The sequence below is a fragment of the Chelonoidis abingdonii genome, chromosome 8, assembly GCF_003597395.2.
Source record: "Chelonoidis abingdonii isolate Lonesome George chromosome 8, CheloAbing_2.0, whole genome shotgun sequence".
Taxonomy (NCBI): domain Eukaryota; kingdom Metazoa; phylum Chordata; order Testudines; family Testudinidae; genus Chelonoidis; species Chelonoidis abingdonii.
This window is the reverse complement of record NC_133776.1, coordinates 60675209-60688200: the sequence shown is the minus strand read 5'-3', so window position 1 is coordinate 60688200 and position 12992 is coordinate 60675209. Positions and strand designations below refer to the sequence as shown.

The following is a 12992-nucleotide window of genomic DNA, read 5'->3' as shown; positions in this document are numbered from 1 at the left end:
ACAATAGGCAATTATACATATGCCATACCACCCAAGAGCAGGATAGGAGTTTATCAGCTACAACAAAAGCATTCAAACACAAGCACTCTTATTTATAGAGAGGCAAGTTCAAAGTGCACATGGTTTAAGATTCCAGTAGCAAAACTTCCTTTTTATTTATTTATATCATTGTGCTGCAATGGGTCAGTTTCCATAGAGACGAGGAAGGCAGTTGCCACCAAGACAGTGGGAAATGGCATGATTTTGCATAACTTTTTACTAGTGCTTGGCTGTGGGAACGCCAAAGAGCAAGTCTGGAGCCCAGCTATTTGCCAAAGAGGAAAAGGCGGCCAATGAAAGGGGGCTCCTCTCGCCAGCAGGGGTCACTGATGAGAAGAATGCAAGGAAATACTTTGCACAGGGAGTAGCCGGTTTACAGAATTCATTGTCACAGGAGGTCACAGAATCAAATACCATGACCACTTTGTAAATGGATGGATAATTTGACTCTATGATCATTGTTGTAGGGCAAAAAAGAAGTCAGAGGGAAGGGATCCTTTAGCTTATTTAACGCTCTCCAGGCTAATGTAAGATTTTCCCATTTAACACATTGGACTTCACAACTGTTTGATTTTTACACTTCCAATGTATTCCGTTTGAATAGTTTTGAATTTGGGTTTAAATCCCAGCTTGAGTCACAAGTAGAAACAAATCTGATGGACTCATCCTACTCCTGGGTGGATGTTTATTGGAATCTTAAAATCACTTTGCATTTTGACACAGTATGCTCAGAAGAGATCCAGGATTGGAATCATGGAGGTAGTGGCAGAAGTCGGGTACTATATAGGTCAGGACAAACACGTATTGCCAGAGCTGGACTGGGAAGCTTGGACAATGACTGCCTATCACATGTCTTGATCTAGCAACTGGTTTAGCCCTTGGCTATCATGAGCACTAGATTGACATACAAATGCATGCAGCAGCAGTGTCCTAAAGTTAATCACCTTTAGAAAAGAACAGGCCCTGGATTTCATTTTTTGCCGAAAGGCTGATTTAGTGGCTTGTGCCATGCACCTGTGAAGGTGCAGAATTAGACTCCTTAGAACTAACCGTTCCAATTCCAGCAAAGATGGCTCAGTCCTTAATCCTTCCAAGATAGATAAAATAAATTCAATGGAGCTTTGCACTTGAAATGCTTTGCAAACAACCTTAACCTTGTCCCCCAACCACGTCCCTCTCTGTATGGACACTAGAGATTCCATGGCATTTAGTCTAAGAGTAGATATTTGACCCATTGTGCTTGGTTAAAATTACACCCTCTGCCCCTCAAAATAAATACACACAGTTGAACTGGATGCTTGTCCCCTTCCACCTAGAGGTGGATGACATTGCTGCTCAGTGCTTCTGTATATACAATCAGTAGAGGGATTGGGATCCTACAAGGTAAACTCACCAGTTAACATAGCTTTGTATCTTTAAACTGACACCATAAAGGGGCCAAAACTTAAAGAAGAAGATTTGTAATAATCTGTACAGGTTCTGTTCTCTGAAATCCTCTGTTCAAAACAAAACAGACAGAAAATGGGTCTCACGTCTCGCAGATCTGGTAATATTTCTCATCCTGAATGCCATCCTGGATAGGTACGTTGACACTGTAATATCGTCCCTTCCCCAGGCCAACATCGGACACATCTCCTGTTCCTGAGCAACAAAACAAAAAAAAACAAACAAACCAGAACTATTAGTCAGCTAAGGAGAAAATGAGCTCAATAACATTGGCTGAACAGATCTGGGATGTCTTTCATAGGATGGGAAGATCTGAGGCACAGTACACCTTCAGAGAAGTCTGCACTCTACTTCCAATAGGGGAGGTTTTTGAGTTACCTTGTTCAAGAAGTATCTGCCCTGGGGAAGATACTTCTAAGATTTCCAGCTCTGCAAACTACAGCCCCAGAGAGAGTTCAGAGACTTCAATACATTAGCAACAGTGGGAGAGGGAAGTGTGTACGCCCTGATCTACACACAGGTTGCTGCAACTGACAGTGAAAGGGGTTTTGGTAGAATCTGATGTTAAAGGGATACTGCTGAAGTTTTGGATAAAAGCCGCTGACCTATCCAAGTGCTAAGGCTCTACATTCCCCAAAGTGTATAATAAATACCATTCTGGCAGACAGAAAGATAGTCCTGTGGTTAGGACTTGGGAGATTTGGGTTTGATTCTCGCCTCAGTCACAGACTTCCTTGGGCAAGTCACTCTGTCTCTCTGTACTCAGCTCTCTATCTGTAAGATGGGGACAATATTTCCTCTCTCACAACCATGGCTGTAACTTTAAGCACGTAAATCGTCCCAGTGAAATCAATGGAATTATTCAAATGCTCAAAGTTAAGCACATGCTTAAGTGGTTTGCTGGATTGGGGCCAGAGGGCTCAGCACCTGACAGGACAGACCTACATGGGTTGCACAGCACCTATGGACAGGACATGGTGAAGATAAAACTTGATTTAAGAGGTTTCATGGTCTGTATCACTGAAAATCATTGCCTAACACTAAACTGGGATGGATTTAGAAAGATTTACTGATCATTTACGATCTTCATTGACTTTACATTTCACTCAGCTCAGTCAGTAAAACTAGACTCGCCAGTTTCATGCAGGGTTTCCATAGTCAGTTACACTTTCTGCACAGCACTGTTGCATCTGAGTTGCCAGCATCGCAGGGGACATCTGTATTGCATTTTCCTTCAATTACAAAAGTGGACGTGAATTGAGGCTCTTAAGATTTATTTAACACTAAACCTAAAACACTGGTTAAAGGTTCCCTTTAAACAAAAAAGCTATTTTTAAAATTTTACTTCTGATTGGAGCAAACAGTGCATCACATGAAAAAGCAGAAAACTGGTAAGAGTTGCTTCTGTACATCTAACCATATCACAACTGAAAGCAGGTAAAGAGGATGACTGCAGACGTTTCTTGATAGAGTCCTGCAAAGCTTTCATTAGTGCCAATGGAGTCCTCCTTAGCTATTGACAAGCTAACTCATACAGTATGTCTCCATTTATGATGGCATGTAGAGTACAGACACTGCTCACCCAGCTAGCATGGGATAAATAGCAATGTAGAGACGGTGAGCCAGGGCTCTGACAAGAAGATTAGAGTGCCCTACATGTCTGAACCCCCATGGTAGATATTCTACATGGGCTGTGTACAGCCCAAGCAGTGCCTCACGTGTCTACACTGCTATTTTTAACAGCATAGCATCCCTGCTGTCTCCTCGCTGCCAGAGCCTTTCACTCCACCATGTAGTGTCTGTACTTGATAATCCGCAGTAAGGGAAGACATAGCTCTAGAGAGTCCCACGTTAGAACCTCACAGCCTCCCTCTAGAAAAAGGCACAAGCAAGGGTGCCTTGCATCTCATTGCATTGTCCCTTCTCCCCTCTAAAGGTACACAGAGGGTGAGGTTGCCCTCAGTGCCCCTTCTGGGCTCATCCAAACCCTGCTGATGTTCTGCTTTTTTCTCTGCTACACAGTAGGACACCAGCCCAGGAAGAGATAGTGGCAGCACAGTGGAATGGACCCAGCAGTGGTCGTGCCCTTGAGGTTTAGTGTCAGGAAGAGGCTGAGGAAGTGCACTACTGAGTGTATGGGCTGCTGTTGTATTGTTTTCTGGATAGAGAGAGGATGCAGACACAGACGGGTGGTGCGAAACCTGGAAAGAGTGAAGGGAACAGAACTTAACCCAAGTGCAGAAACTCTGCTAGTTAGTGAAGCCATAATAAGATTGCTTGCCTGGGAAAAATCCTGGTGAAAACTTATGCAGAGACACAGTCATGACTTTGGAGGTGAAACTAAAGGCATCTTCCACACCTAGCAGAGAGAAAGAGAGAAACTCAGGTGTCAATTACTCACATGAACTACACATTACAAAGAAATCACAAGAGCACACCTCAAACAAGCAGTAGGGGAGGGGGAGAGAATGTGCAAAAGGCAAGCATGACACAGTAAATCCTTCCTTAACAAATAGAGACTAGTTCAAATGTGTCGTGGGTCACAAGTGAAATGAGTTTTGTTGGTCTCAACCTAATCATTGGCGAATGCATCTCCACATCATAAATCATTGCAAAAGTCCGCAGCACTGGTACTGTCTGCTCAGACTGGAAGAGCAGAGGCAGCCTGGCAGCTCAGAATTAGGGTGCCCCAGGACAGACCTGTCCCTGATTAGAACCAGAGTTAATGATCCATCTTTTTTAGCAGCACTCCAGTTCATCAAGCCTCTTTTTAATATACACAGACATTGGGAAAGAAGTTGCAGAAGACTTAATACAAACCAAATGTGTGTATGTGGGGGGGCGGGGGAAATGGACCAAAATGAAACACACCATAAAAATTAGGAGAGCAGGAAACGTTAAATAGTGTTGAAATAATGGCCCCAATGCAGAGAGCAGCTTCAGTCAAAGACCGTTCCAGCTTTAGTTTTATAGAATCATCATTTAGTACGGACTGCTGCAACATCACAAATCTGCATTGATGATATTAAGCAATTAAGCTCTGGGATTGGCCATCACACAATCCTGCATCCTGTATGGAATGTGAGGGGCAGTGAGGAAATCCTCTTGCTTGAGACCCCTTGGCAGAGGGGCTTAATAGAATTAGAGCTTGTTAATACAGAGCTGCTTGTTTTTAATATTCCACCGTTGCTCAGATCACCACCACAGGGCCGTGTGTTTTAATAACACAGAGCAAGCACCAGGGCTGGGAGAGACACGCAAGGCAGCTCCTAACACAAGTCAGCGACTAGCCCCAGGGGCTCAAAAAGTGTTTAGGCATCTAAAACTCTCACTAAAAAATAAATAAATAAATAAATAAATAAAAATAAAAAAAAAAATCAGTGGGAGTTAGGTGCCTAAATACCTTGAAGACCTGGGCCTAAGTGAACTGAGGGAACTTCACCTTGCTAAGTGGAGAAAAAACAAACAAACATTCTTTACAGCAGCGGTTCTCAAACTTCATAGCACTGTGATCCCCTTCCGCCAACAAAAATTACTACACAACCCCAGGAGTGGGGACCGAAGCCTGAGCTTGCTGCCCCGGCTTGGGGGGCCCAAAGCCCGAGCCCCACTGCCCCAGGTCGGGGGCTAAAGCCAAAGCTCAAAGGCTTCAGGACCGGCCAGGCGGCATGTAACCTGAACCCTGCAACCCAGGGGTGAAGCCCTTGGGCTTTGGCTTTGGGCCCGGCCCCAGGCGGTGGGGTTCGGGCTTCAACTTCAGCCCCAGACAGCGGGCTTGGGCTTCAGCCCCAGATCCCAGTAAGTCTAACGCCAGCCCTAGTGACCCTATTAAAACAGAGTCCCAACCCACGTTGGGGTCCTGACCCACAGTTTGAGAACCCCTGCTTTACAGCAAGATGAGAGCTAGTACCTCTGGCTTGTGAAAGCTGCACTCTAGGCATCCTCCTCCATACACGGGTCTGTTTGCAGGGCCCCAATGCCTCACCACTGTTCATTTCCCACTAACAGCATGAGCGAGGAGACACGAGCTGTGGTGCCAATGACACCTCATCCTGCCCTAGCTCTTCACTTGTAATCAACCCAAGTGAATCAGTCGTGTGCTCTACCAGCAGTCAGGTAAAGATCGGGGCCTGGATCTGGCCTAGCTGACAAAGGCTCAACTCACTGAAGATACTGGTAGATTGGAGAAAACAATTAAAAGATTTGGCCACAATTATACCTGTCCCTCTGAAAGCATATGTGCCGTCTTAGGATCTAGCTAGATCTCCAGCCACTGCAATCAAGACAGCTCTTTCACTCCATTAGGTAGAAGGCTAGGACTTTTTTGGATGCCATTAATCCACATCTTTATCACCTTGACCTGAGGGTATCACCATGCACTCGACATGGGAGTGCACCTTAAACCGACTAGCAAATCCAATTGTGTGCAGACTGCAGCACCCCACTTGCTATGCAGAGTATCAAGGCAGGACACCAGAGCTCCTGGATTTACACTGGTTTCTGGAAACCATGAAAAGGTGTTGGCTCTAACCCATTAAGCTCTAAGTGGTTTAGCCCCTCCCATTTAAGAGAACCTCTCACTCCTTGTGCTATACTGCTGGAGTTCAGCTTCAGCGCATCTGCTGATTTCAAGTCCCCTTGGTGTTGGGGAGAAGGATCGACTGGCAGGGTCTTCTTCTAGAGGCACCCTCAGCTGCATAGCCTCCTCCCCCACACCTAAATAGTCAAAGTAGCCTGAAACTGCCGAACTTCAGGGCATGATGCAAATCTTCAGGCTGTGAAAATAGATGAGAGCAGCCCTAATCACCCTTCTTCTATGGGGCAGTGGAACTGTTTTCTTTCCCTTAGTTGTGGTTGATTAATAGCAGGGATGTTTTTCTAAAAAGTTATGCTATAGTTTAAACAGCAATTCTGCTGGGGGAGTCCAGTGGTCTGCATTACACAGAAGGCCAGACTAGATGATCACAGGTGTCCCCTCTGGACTTGGAATCTATGCAAGAGCGGTAAAGAGACAAGGCTGTTCATTTGCGTACATTTTGTTTGAAGAAGTGTATTTCTATTTTATGGCTGAGGTGTCAAGAGTGCAACACTGGGGCTTTTCTTATGGTTTTATAAACCCAAACAAAACAGGCACAAAGCCTGTCTGCCTGCCTGCCACTTTATCTTCAAAGTGCTGCAGGTAATCTCCATTGCAGTAACAGCCCCTTGGTGATCCTGGCTCCCACAAAGCTTCCCCGAAGCACTGCCCTGCCAGGACCACTTAGCAGCCCACATGGCTGCCTTACCATCCCCATGATGCAAGTCCAAGTCAATATAAAGGATGCGGTCGAATTTCCGACGCAGCCACAGGATGCCCAGGACGGCGTCGTTTAGGTAGCAAAAGCCAGAAGCTTCATCTCTGCAAGGAAACATTCAGGAAGTTCAACATTTCCAAGTGGAGACAAGACAGCCGCTTGGCCCAACCTTTGCCCCCTGAGCCCTCTACAACCCCCATCCAGCAGCACAGCCTCCGTCTTGTGTGGACTAAAGGGAGGAACACTAAGGCATGGGTGTCAACTAGTCCCACTGGTCAGGAGCAGCAACATGACAGCCAGCCACAAGACACAAAAAGTGTATCTGATCAGTTACACGGGACTTTGGAAACTTGGGCTTGATGTCCAGCTTGAAATGTTAAATATAAGGTTGCTGGTGTTATCCCGCACCAAAATAGCCATCATGGCCTCTGGTGGCTTGAGACACTGTGCTCGACTGGCCCAGGAATGAACAGCAGAGGGAAGTACAGAGCAGCTAAACACACACATTTAGCTGCTATTAGCCTCCTACAAATCTAACACACTAAGTGAATTTGGTCCTACTGAAAGGTGGCAGATTGAGAGTCCAGCACCTAAAACTCCTCTGTCTGCAGCACAGTACTGAGACATTGCAGCACAACCTTCCCCGTGCCAATGCACCTCAGCCCTGCCTTCCCCCCTACTATGGAGGTCTACAAGTCCAAGCTAATTTTTGTAGTCAGTCTCAGCTGATGGGCTAAAAGTGAGCAGTCTGGTGCTCTGGACTCTTGCTGCTGGGAACTCCCCCAAGAACTCTGACACCCAACAAATAAAGCCAAAGTACTCAGCACTGGCCTGACTTCAAGAACAGCAGTCAGGCCACTGCTGTCCTGGGCCAGCTCCCATTCCCATCCCCGTCAGCCTCCCAGTCTCCATTTAGTTTTGATGGCTGAAATCCACCTCATAGCTTGCACACGTGAGAAGTGTATATCCCCAATGAAGTGTCAGAATGCAGTTCAGAGGAAGAGGAGTACAGTTTTAAACACCCCGCCCCCTCCAGAAAATTCACCAGCAAGGGAGTCATGGGGGGGGGGTGGGGGATGGGAAATTAAGCTGCTTCCTCCTCCCATGGAAAGGAGGGGCCATGAAATTAATATGAAACATGTTTTCCTGTAGCTGTTACATAGTCAAATAAATGGAGGAAATGCAAGCTGCTATAGGGAAACAGCTGTCCTCAGCTAATGCATGGGACTTCTACATTCCCAGCACCGCCTTTGCAGAAAAGTCCTATTTTTCCTATCCCAGGAATTCTTCATATGTACAAGGCTGATTTAAGGAGGCAGCAAGAAAAGAAATAAGGGGAAATCACTACTCTGTAAGGATCCAGGCTGAATGCTGGCTCAGATCTGCTGTGGAAAGCATGTTAATGATCTAACACAGAAGTCACCTAAGGGCAACCTCTAGAGTTCTCTTTGAGAGGCAGCACAACAAACACAGCACCACACAGCAGGAGTCAGGAGACCTGAGTTCTAGTTCCAATTCTGCCACTAACAAGCTGTGTGACCGCAGAGAAGTCACTTAACTGCCTTGTGCCTCAGTTCCCCCTCTCCCCCAAGTAAAGTGTCATAACTATAAAGAGAAGGGTAACAATCTTCTTGTATACAATACTCTAAAATCCCTCCTGGCCAGAGGCACCAAAATCGTTTTACCTGTAAAGGGTTAAGAAGCTTAGGTAACCTGGCTGACACCTGACCCAAAGGACCAATAAGGGGACATAATACTTTCAAATCTTGGAGGGGTGGGGGGGAAGGGAGGCTTGTGTTTGCGTTCTTTGTTTTGGTGTTGTTCGCTCTTGGGACTAAGAGGGACCAGACATCAATCCATGTTCTCCAAATTTTTCTGAACAAGTCAACTTGTAAGTAACAGCCAGGCAAGGCGTGTTAGTTTATCTTTGTTTTTCTCAACTTGTGAATGTTCCCGTTGCTAGAGAGTTTATCCTTGTTTTGCTGTAACTTTGAAACTAAGGCTACAGGTGGTTCCTCTGGGCTCTTTGAATCTGATTACCCTGTAAAGTTATTTCCCATCCTGATTTTACAGAGATGATTTTTACCTTTTCTTTTGAATAAAATCCTTCTTTTAAGAACCTGACTGATTTTCCATTGTCCAAAGACCCAGCAGTTTGGGTCTTGATCACCTTGTAACCAACTGGTTAGTATATTATTCTTGAGCCTCTCCCGGAAAGGGGGTGTAAGGGCTTGGGGGAAGAGGAACTCCAAGTGGTCTTTTCCCTGTTTCTTGTTAAATCACTTGGTGGTGGCGGAGTACCAGGTTTTAACCTAAGCTGGTAGAAATAAGCTTAGGGGGGCCTTCATGCGGGGCCCCACATCCGTACCCTAGAGTTCAGAGTGGGGAAGGAACCCTGACAGGAGGTAACAACAGTCATCCATCTACAAAGCCCATTAAAGGGAAAGAAAGATATTAGGTTATTGATATCCTAAGAAAGCTGCAAGCTTCATGGGCTACATGCCTTAGTATCTTGATCCTGATATTCATGCCACTGCACTAAAGGGAAGGGCAGCTGCAATCTTCTCTATTTTATGGAAGTTAAAGACAGCCCTCCAACTTCTGGAACACTGTCCATGCGACTGTTGGCTGGCCAAATTTTGGGTACCCATATCCCAGGAGGTTTACGAGTGTGCTGAATTCTAGCAGAACAAGGAATGCTGGTGCCTTTCTTACAGGATGCAATCCAATAAAAAGCAAAGCTGTGAAGAAAATCCTTCTGCATTTTCAAAGCCCAGTCACAAAAGTTGACCTGCAGTCCTGCCCACCTTGAGTCAGCCACTCAATAAATCAAGATAACTTCTTCTCAGCCAGGGCCCTGCTCTTTTTGGCAGCAATTGCCAGCTCTTTGTCATGCCTGGAGCTAGTGTCTGCGAGCAGAGCACCAGTAATGCAACAGTAAATGCCTGGAGTGTAACCACAAGAAGTCTTCCAGCCTGGTAAAAGTTACTGGCCACCACTCAGTTACTCCTGTGGGTGCAATCTGATGGGGAAGCAAAGGGAAGCTGCAAGAACAGTCACGTGCCGCTCCCCAGCAGTGAGGATGCTTTGTTTCAGGTGCCAGAAGCAGCTAGCAGAGGTGTAAATCACTAGGGAAAAAGGGCTGGGGACCGTAGCTTCTATCCAGCAGCTAGTCCTGGCTGGCTTGGGGAGGACAGGACTTCCTCTTCCCCTGCAAGGAGCAGCCAGGGCTAGGTCAGATCCAGCCCCAGAAACCCCTCCAGCTGCAGGAAGCTCCACACCCCTCCGCTTCCTGCCTCCATCGCTCCTGGGGTTGGGTTGGGGTGGGGTGGGGGTGTCATTGTATGGGGAGCTGCTCCCCCATCCACCCAACCCCCGCACATTTGGACCTACCTCATACCCAGATCGTCTTACCAAACCTCACCCCCTGCACCCAGACCCACCCCACCGAGCCCCATCTCCCTGCATCCAGACCCCACCTCTGCACCCAGACTGCCACCTGCAACTGAACTCCCACCCTAGAAGTCTCATCCCACCTGCACCTGGACCACTCCAACAAGCTCCCTGCACCCCCACTCCAGTGAGCCACACCAAGTCAGCACCTAGACCCACACTCCATGAAGCCAGCACTCTGACAGGGTGACCGCCCATTGCCATGATGGAGCCTCCACATTTATTTATTGACAAATAAAAATGCAAAATTTTGCAGAATTTTAAAACATTGTGTGCAGAATTTTAGAACTTTTGGCTCAGAATGCCCTCAGGAGTAACTCAGTGCAGGCTGGCCCATACGGTGTTTTCTAGCCCACTTTTAAGGGTGTGTCTACACTACCGCTGGAAATGAGCTTCCAAGCCCAGGTCCAGTGTCTCACACTAGCATACTAAAAATAGCTGTGTAGATGCTGCAGCTTGGGCTGGAGCTTCAGCTCTCAAGCTCTGGGACTGGGGAGGGGGAGCTTGAGAGCCTGAGCCACAACAGCTACATAGCCAGCGTCAGTCTGTGGACAAGGGCTGGCAGACTCGCTCCCAGTGGCAGTGTAGACATGTCCACTATGGTTCAAGTTACAGGGCCTCCCCTGTTTCTTCACCAGACTGTCCATGTTCTCAGACCTCACTGCTGGAAATGTTGCTGGATATTCAGCCTGTGGTTCTCTTTGCTCCCTATCGCTGCCACTGCCACCACCACTCTCCGCCTCTGCGGCACAAGATTGTGGGGTAGATGGAAACAAGCTCTGTAGAGTAGTCTTGTAGTTTCTAACATTCACTGCTGCAGATGGGAACTGGTGCTATCCAGAGAACCTCTAGCTCCATTAACAGAGCAACGCTGGGGACTGCTTCTCTAAAAGCATCCAGGGAGCATTTTTTAGTTTTACTAACATACAGGCTATTTTTCGCATTTTAAATGTTTGACATTTAAGACTATGGCTTCTGCTTAACTTCACGTGCGCTCCACAGTAATAAAACTGTTGAACCAGTACATTAAGAGAGCCCCTGCTAGACTGTCCCTCCGCACCACAGAACCGGGGACAGTCTAGCAGGGGCTCTCTTAATGTACTGGGGACAGAGTATTTTAGCATACTAACCTTATACCACAGTGGCTTCCTGGACTAGTCTCTTATAGACCACGGCCCACATTACAGAGCTAACAATTCACAGTATGACTGACAGTCTTCTCTGGGACTGGACTAGCAGAGGATGCTGAAATTGGGCACTTAGCTAATGGGTAAAACTAGGTAGCAGTTCAGGACTGGTGTAGCAGGGGTCACTGCAGTGCAGGATTAGCCCACACTGGAAAGGCCACAAAGACAGGCTTGGAGAGGTGCATTGGTAGGGCTGTGCAGGGAACCTGCAGCGTCCACCTGGCCTGCCTCTTGGCCATCTTTATTAGAATCAAATGTATTCACTTTTTTAAAAATAATGAATCTCCCTCTCCCCACAAAGAGCACAACTGGACTCTAAGCCAGGGTAGGTCTCCAACAGCTAGATCACTCATGAAGAAAGTTACTATCCCCAGTTACATTGGCTCAAGTTTGCATTAGGTGCCGATGGAAGGAAACACCATTGTTCTCTGTACCATGCTTACAGCTTCTACACCAGGTGAGAGTGCCACTGTAGACCAGGAAAGGGAATTGTTACCACTGTAGGGTCTACATAGCCAGGCACTGGACTGGAGGGGTCCTCCAGGATCATAGAGTCCAGTCTCCAGCAACGCTGTCACCTAATCCCATTCATACACAGGCCTAATTCTTCTAGATGACAGAGTGAGATGATACATGGATTAAGATGCTGGTGGCCACCAGGATCTCCTCTATACTAGCACTCTCACTATTGCTATCACCAGCGGAGCTGACCGAGATAAAGCTGGTGCAGATAAGAGCAGTGAGAGAACCATCTTAGGGAAACTACTGAAGGGACAATGAGAATTGCTAGCGTTTACTGCTGCAATCCCAGGGTAACTGACACACAAAAACAATCTAAGGAGAGTACTTTGGCAAGTGCTTTCCATTTTTTGTGCCTAGCTGATAAGAGTGGTTAAAGGAGTAACTACAACAGGTCATACTGAAAGGTGAACTGTCAGGCTGGAGGGATGTTACTATTGGAGCTCCTCAGGGACTGATCTTGGGACCAATCTTATTTAACATTTCCATTAATGACTTTGGAACAAAAAGTGGGAGTGTGCTAATAAAATTTGCAGATGACACAAAGTTTGGAGGTATTGCCAATACGGAGGAGGACCGTAACATCATAAAAGAAAATTTGGATGACCTTGAAAACTAGAGTAACAGAAAGGAGATGAAATTTAACAGTTAAAAGTGCAAGGTCATGCACTTAGGGACTCACAAGTTTCTTTTGCTATAAGATGGTGACATATCAGTTGAAAGTGACAGAGGGGGAGAAAGACTTGGGTATATTTCTCAATCACAGGATCACTCTGAGCTGCCATAGAAAAGGCTAATCCAATTTTAGGATGCATCAGGTGAGGTATTGTGAGTAGAGACAGGGAAGTGTTTAGTACCATTATACAAGGCACTGGTGAGACCTCATCTGGAATGCTGTGTGCAATTCTTGTCTCCCATGTTTAAGAAGGATGAATTCAAACTGGAACAGATGCAGAGAAGGGCAACTAGGATGATTCGAGGAACAGAGAAACTACCTTATGAAAGAAGACTTCAGGAGCTTGCCTTGTCTAACCGAATGAAGGCTATGAGGAGA

The 12992-nt window shown here is 46.5% G+C and overlaps 1 protein-coding gene across 7 annotated transcripts in view; it reads right to left on the bottom strand.

Moving 5' to 3' along the window:
* HDAC8 (histone deacetylase 8) overlaps window positions 1–12992 on the bottom strand; it is a 98945-nt gene that overhangs the window by 55075 nt on the left and 30878 nt on the right. For 5 of the 7 annotated variants that reach the window (XM_032791614.2, XM_075068688.1, XM_075068691.1 and 2 more), the window contains 3 exons: window positions 6771–6883; window positions 3767–3844; window positions 1572–1680 (listed from right to left, as the gene is read on the bottom strand). The exons of 1 other annotated variant lie outside the window; for it this stretch is intronic. In XM_032791614.2, coding sequence (XP_032647505.1) covers window positions 1572–1680; window positions 3767–3844; window positions 6771–6883 — 300 coding nt within the window. The remainder of the gene's footprint in view (window positions 1–1571; window positions 1681–3766; window positions 3845–6770; window positions 6884–12992) is intronic. One more of the 7 variants, XM_075068692.1, reaches the window with a different exon arrangement.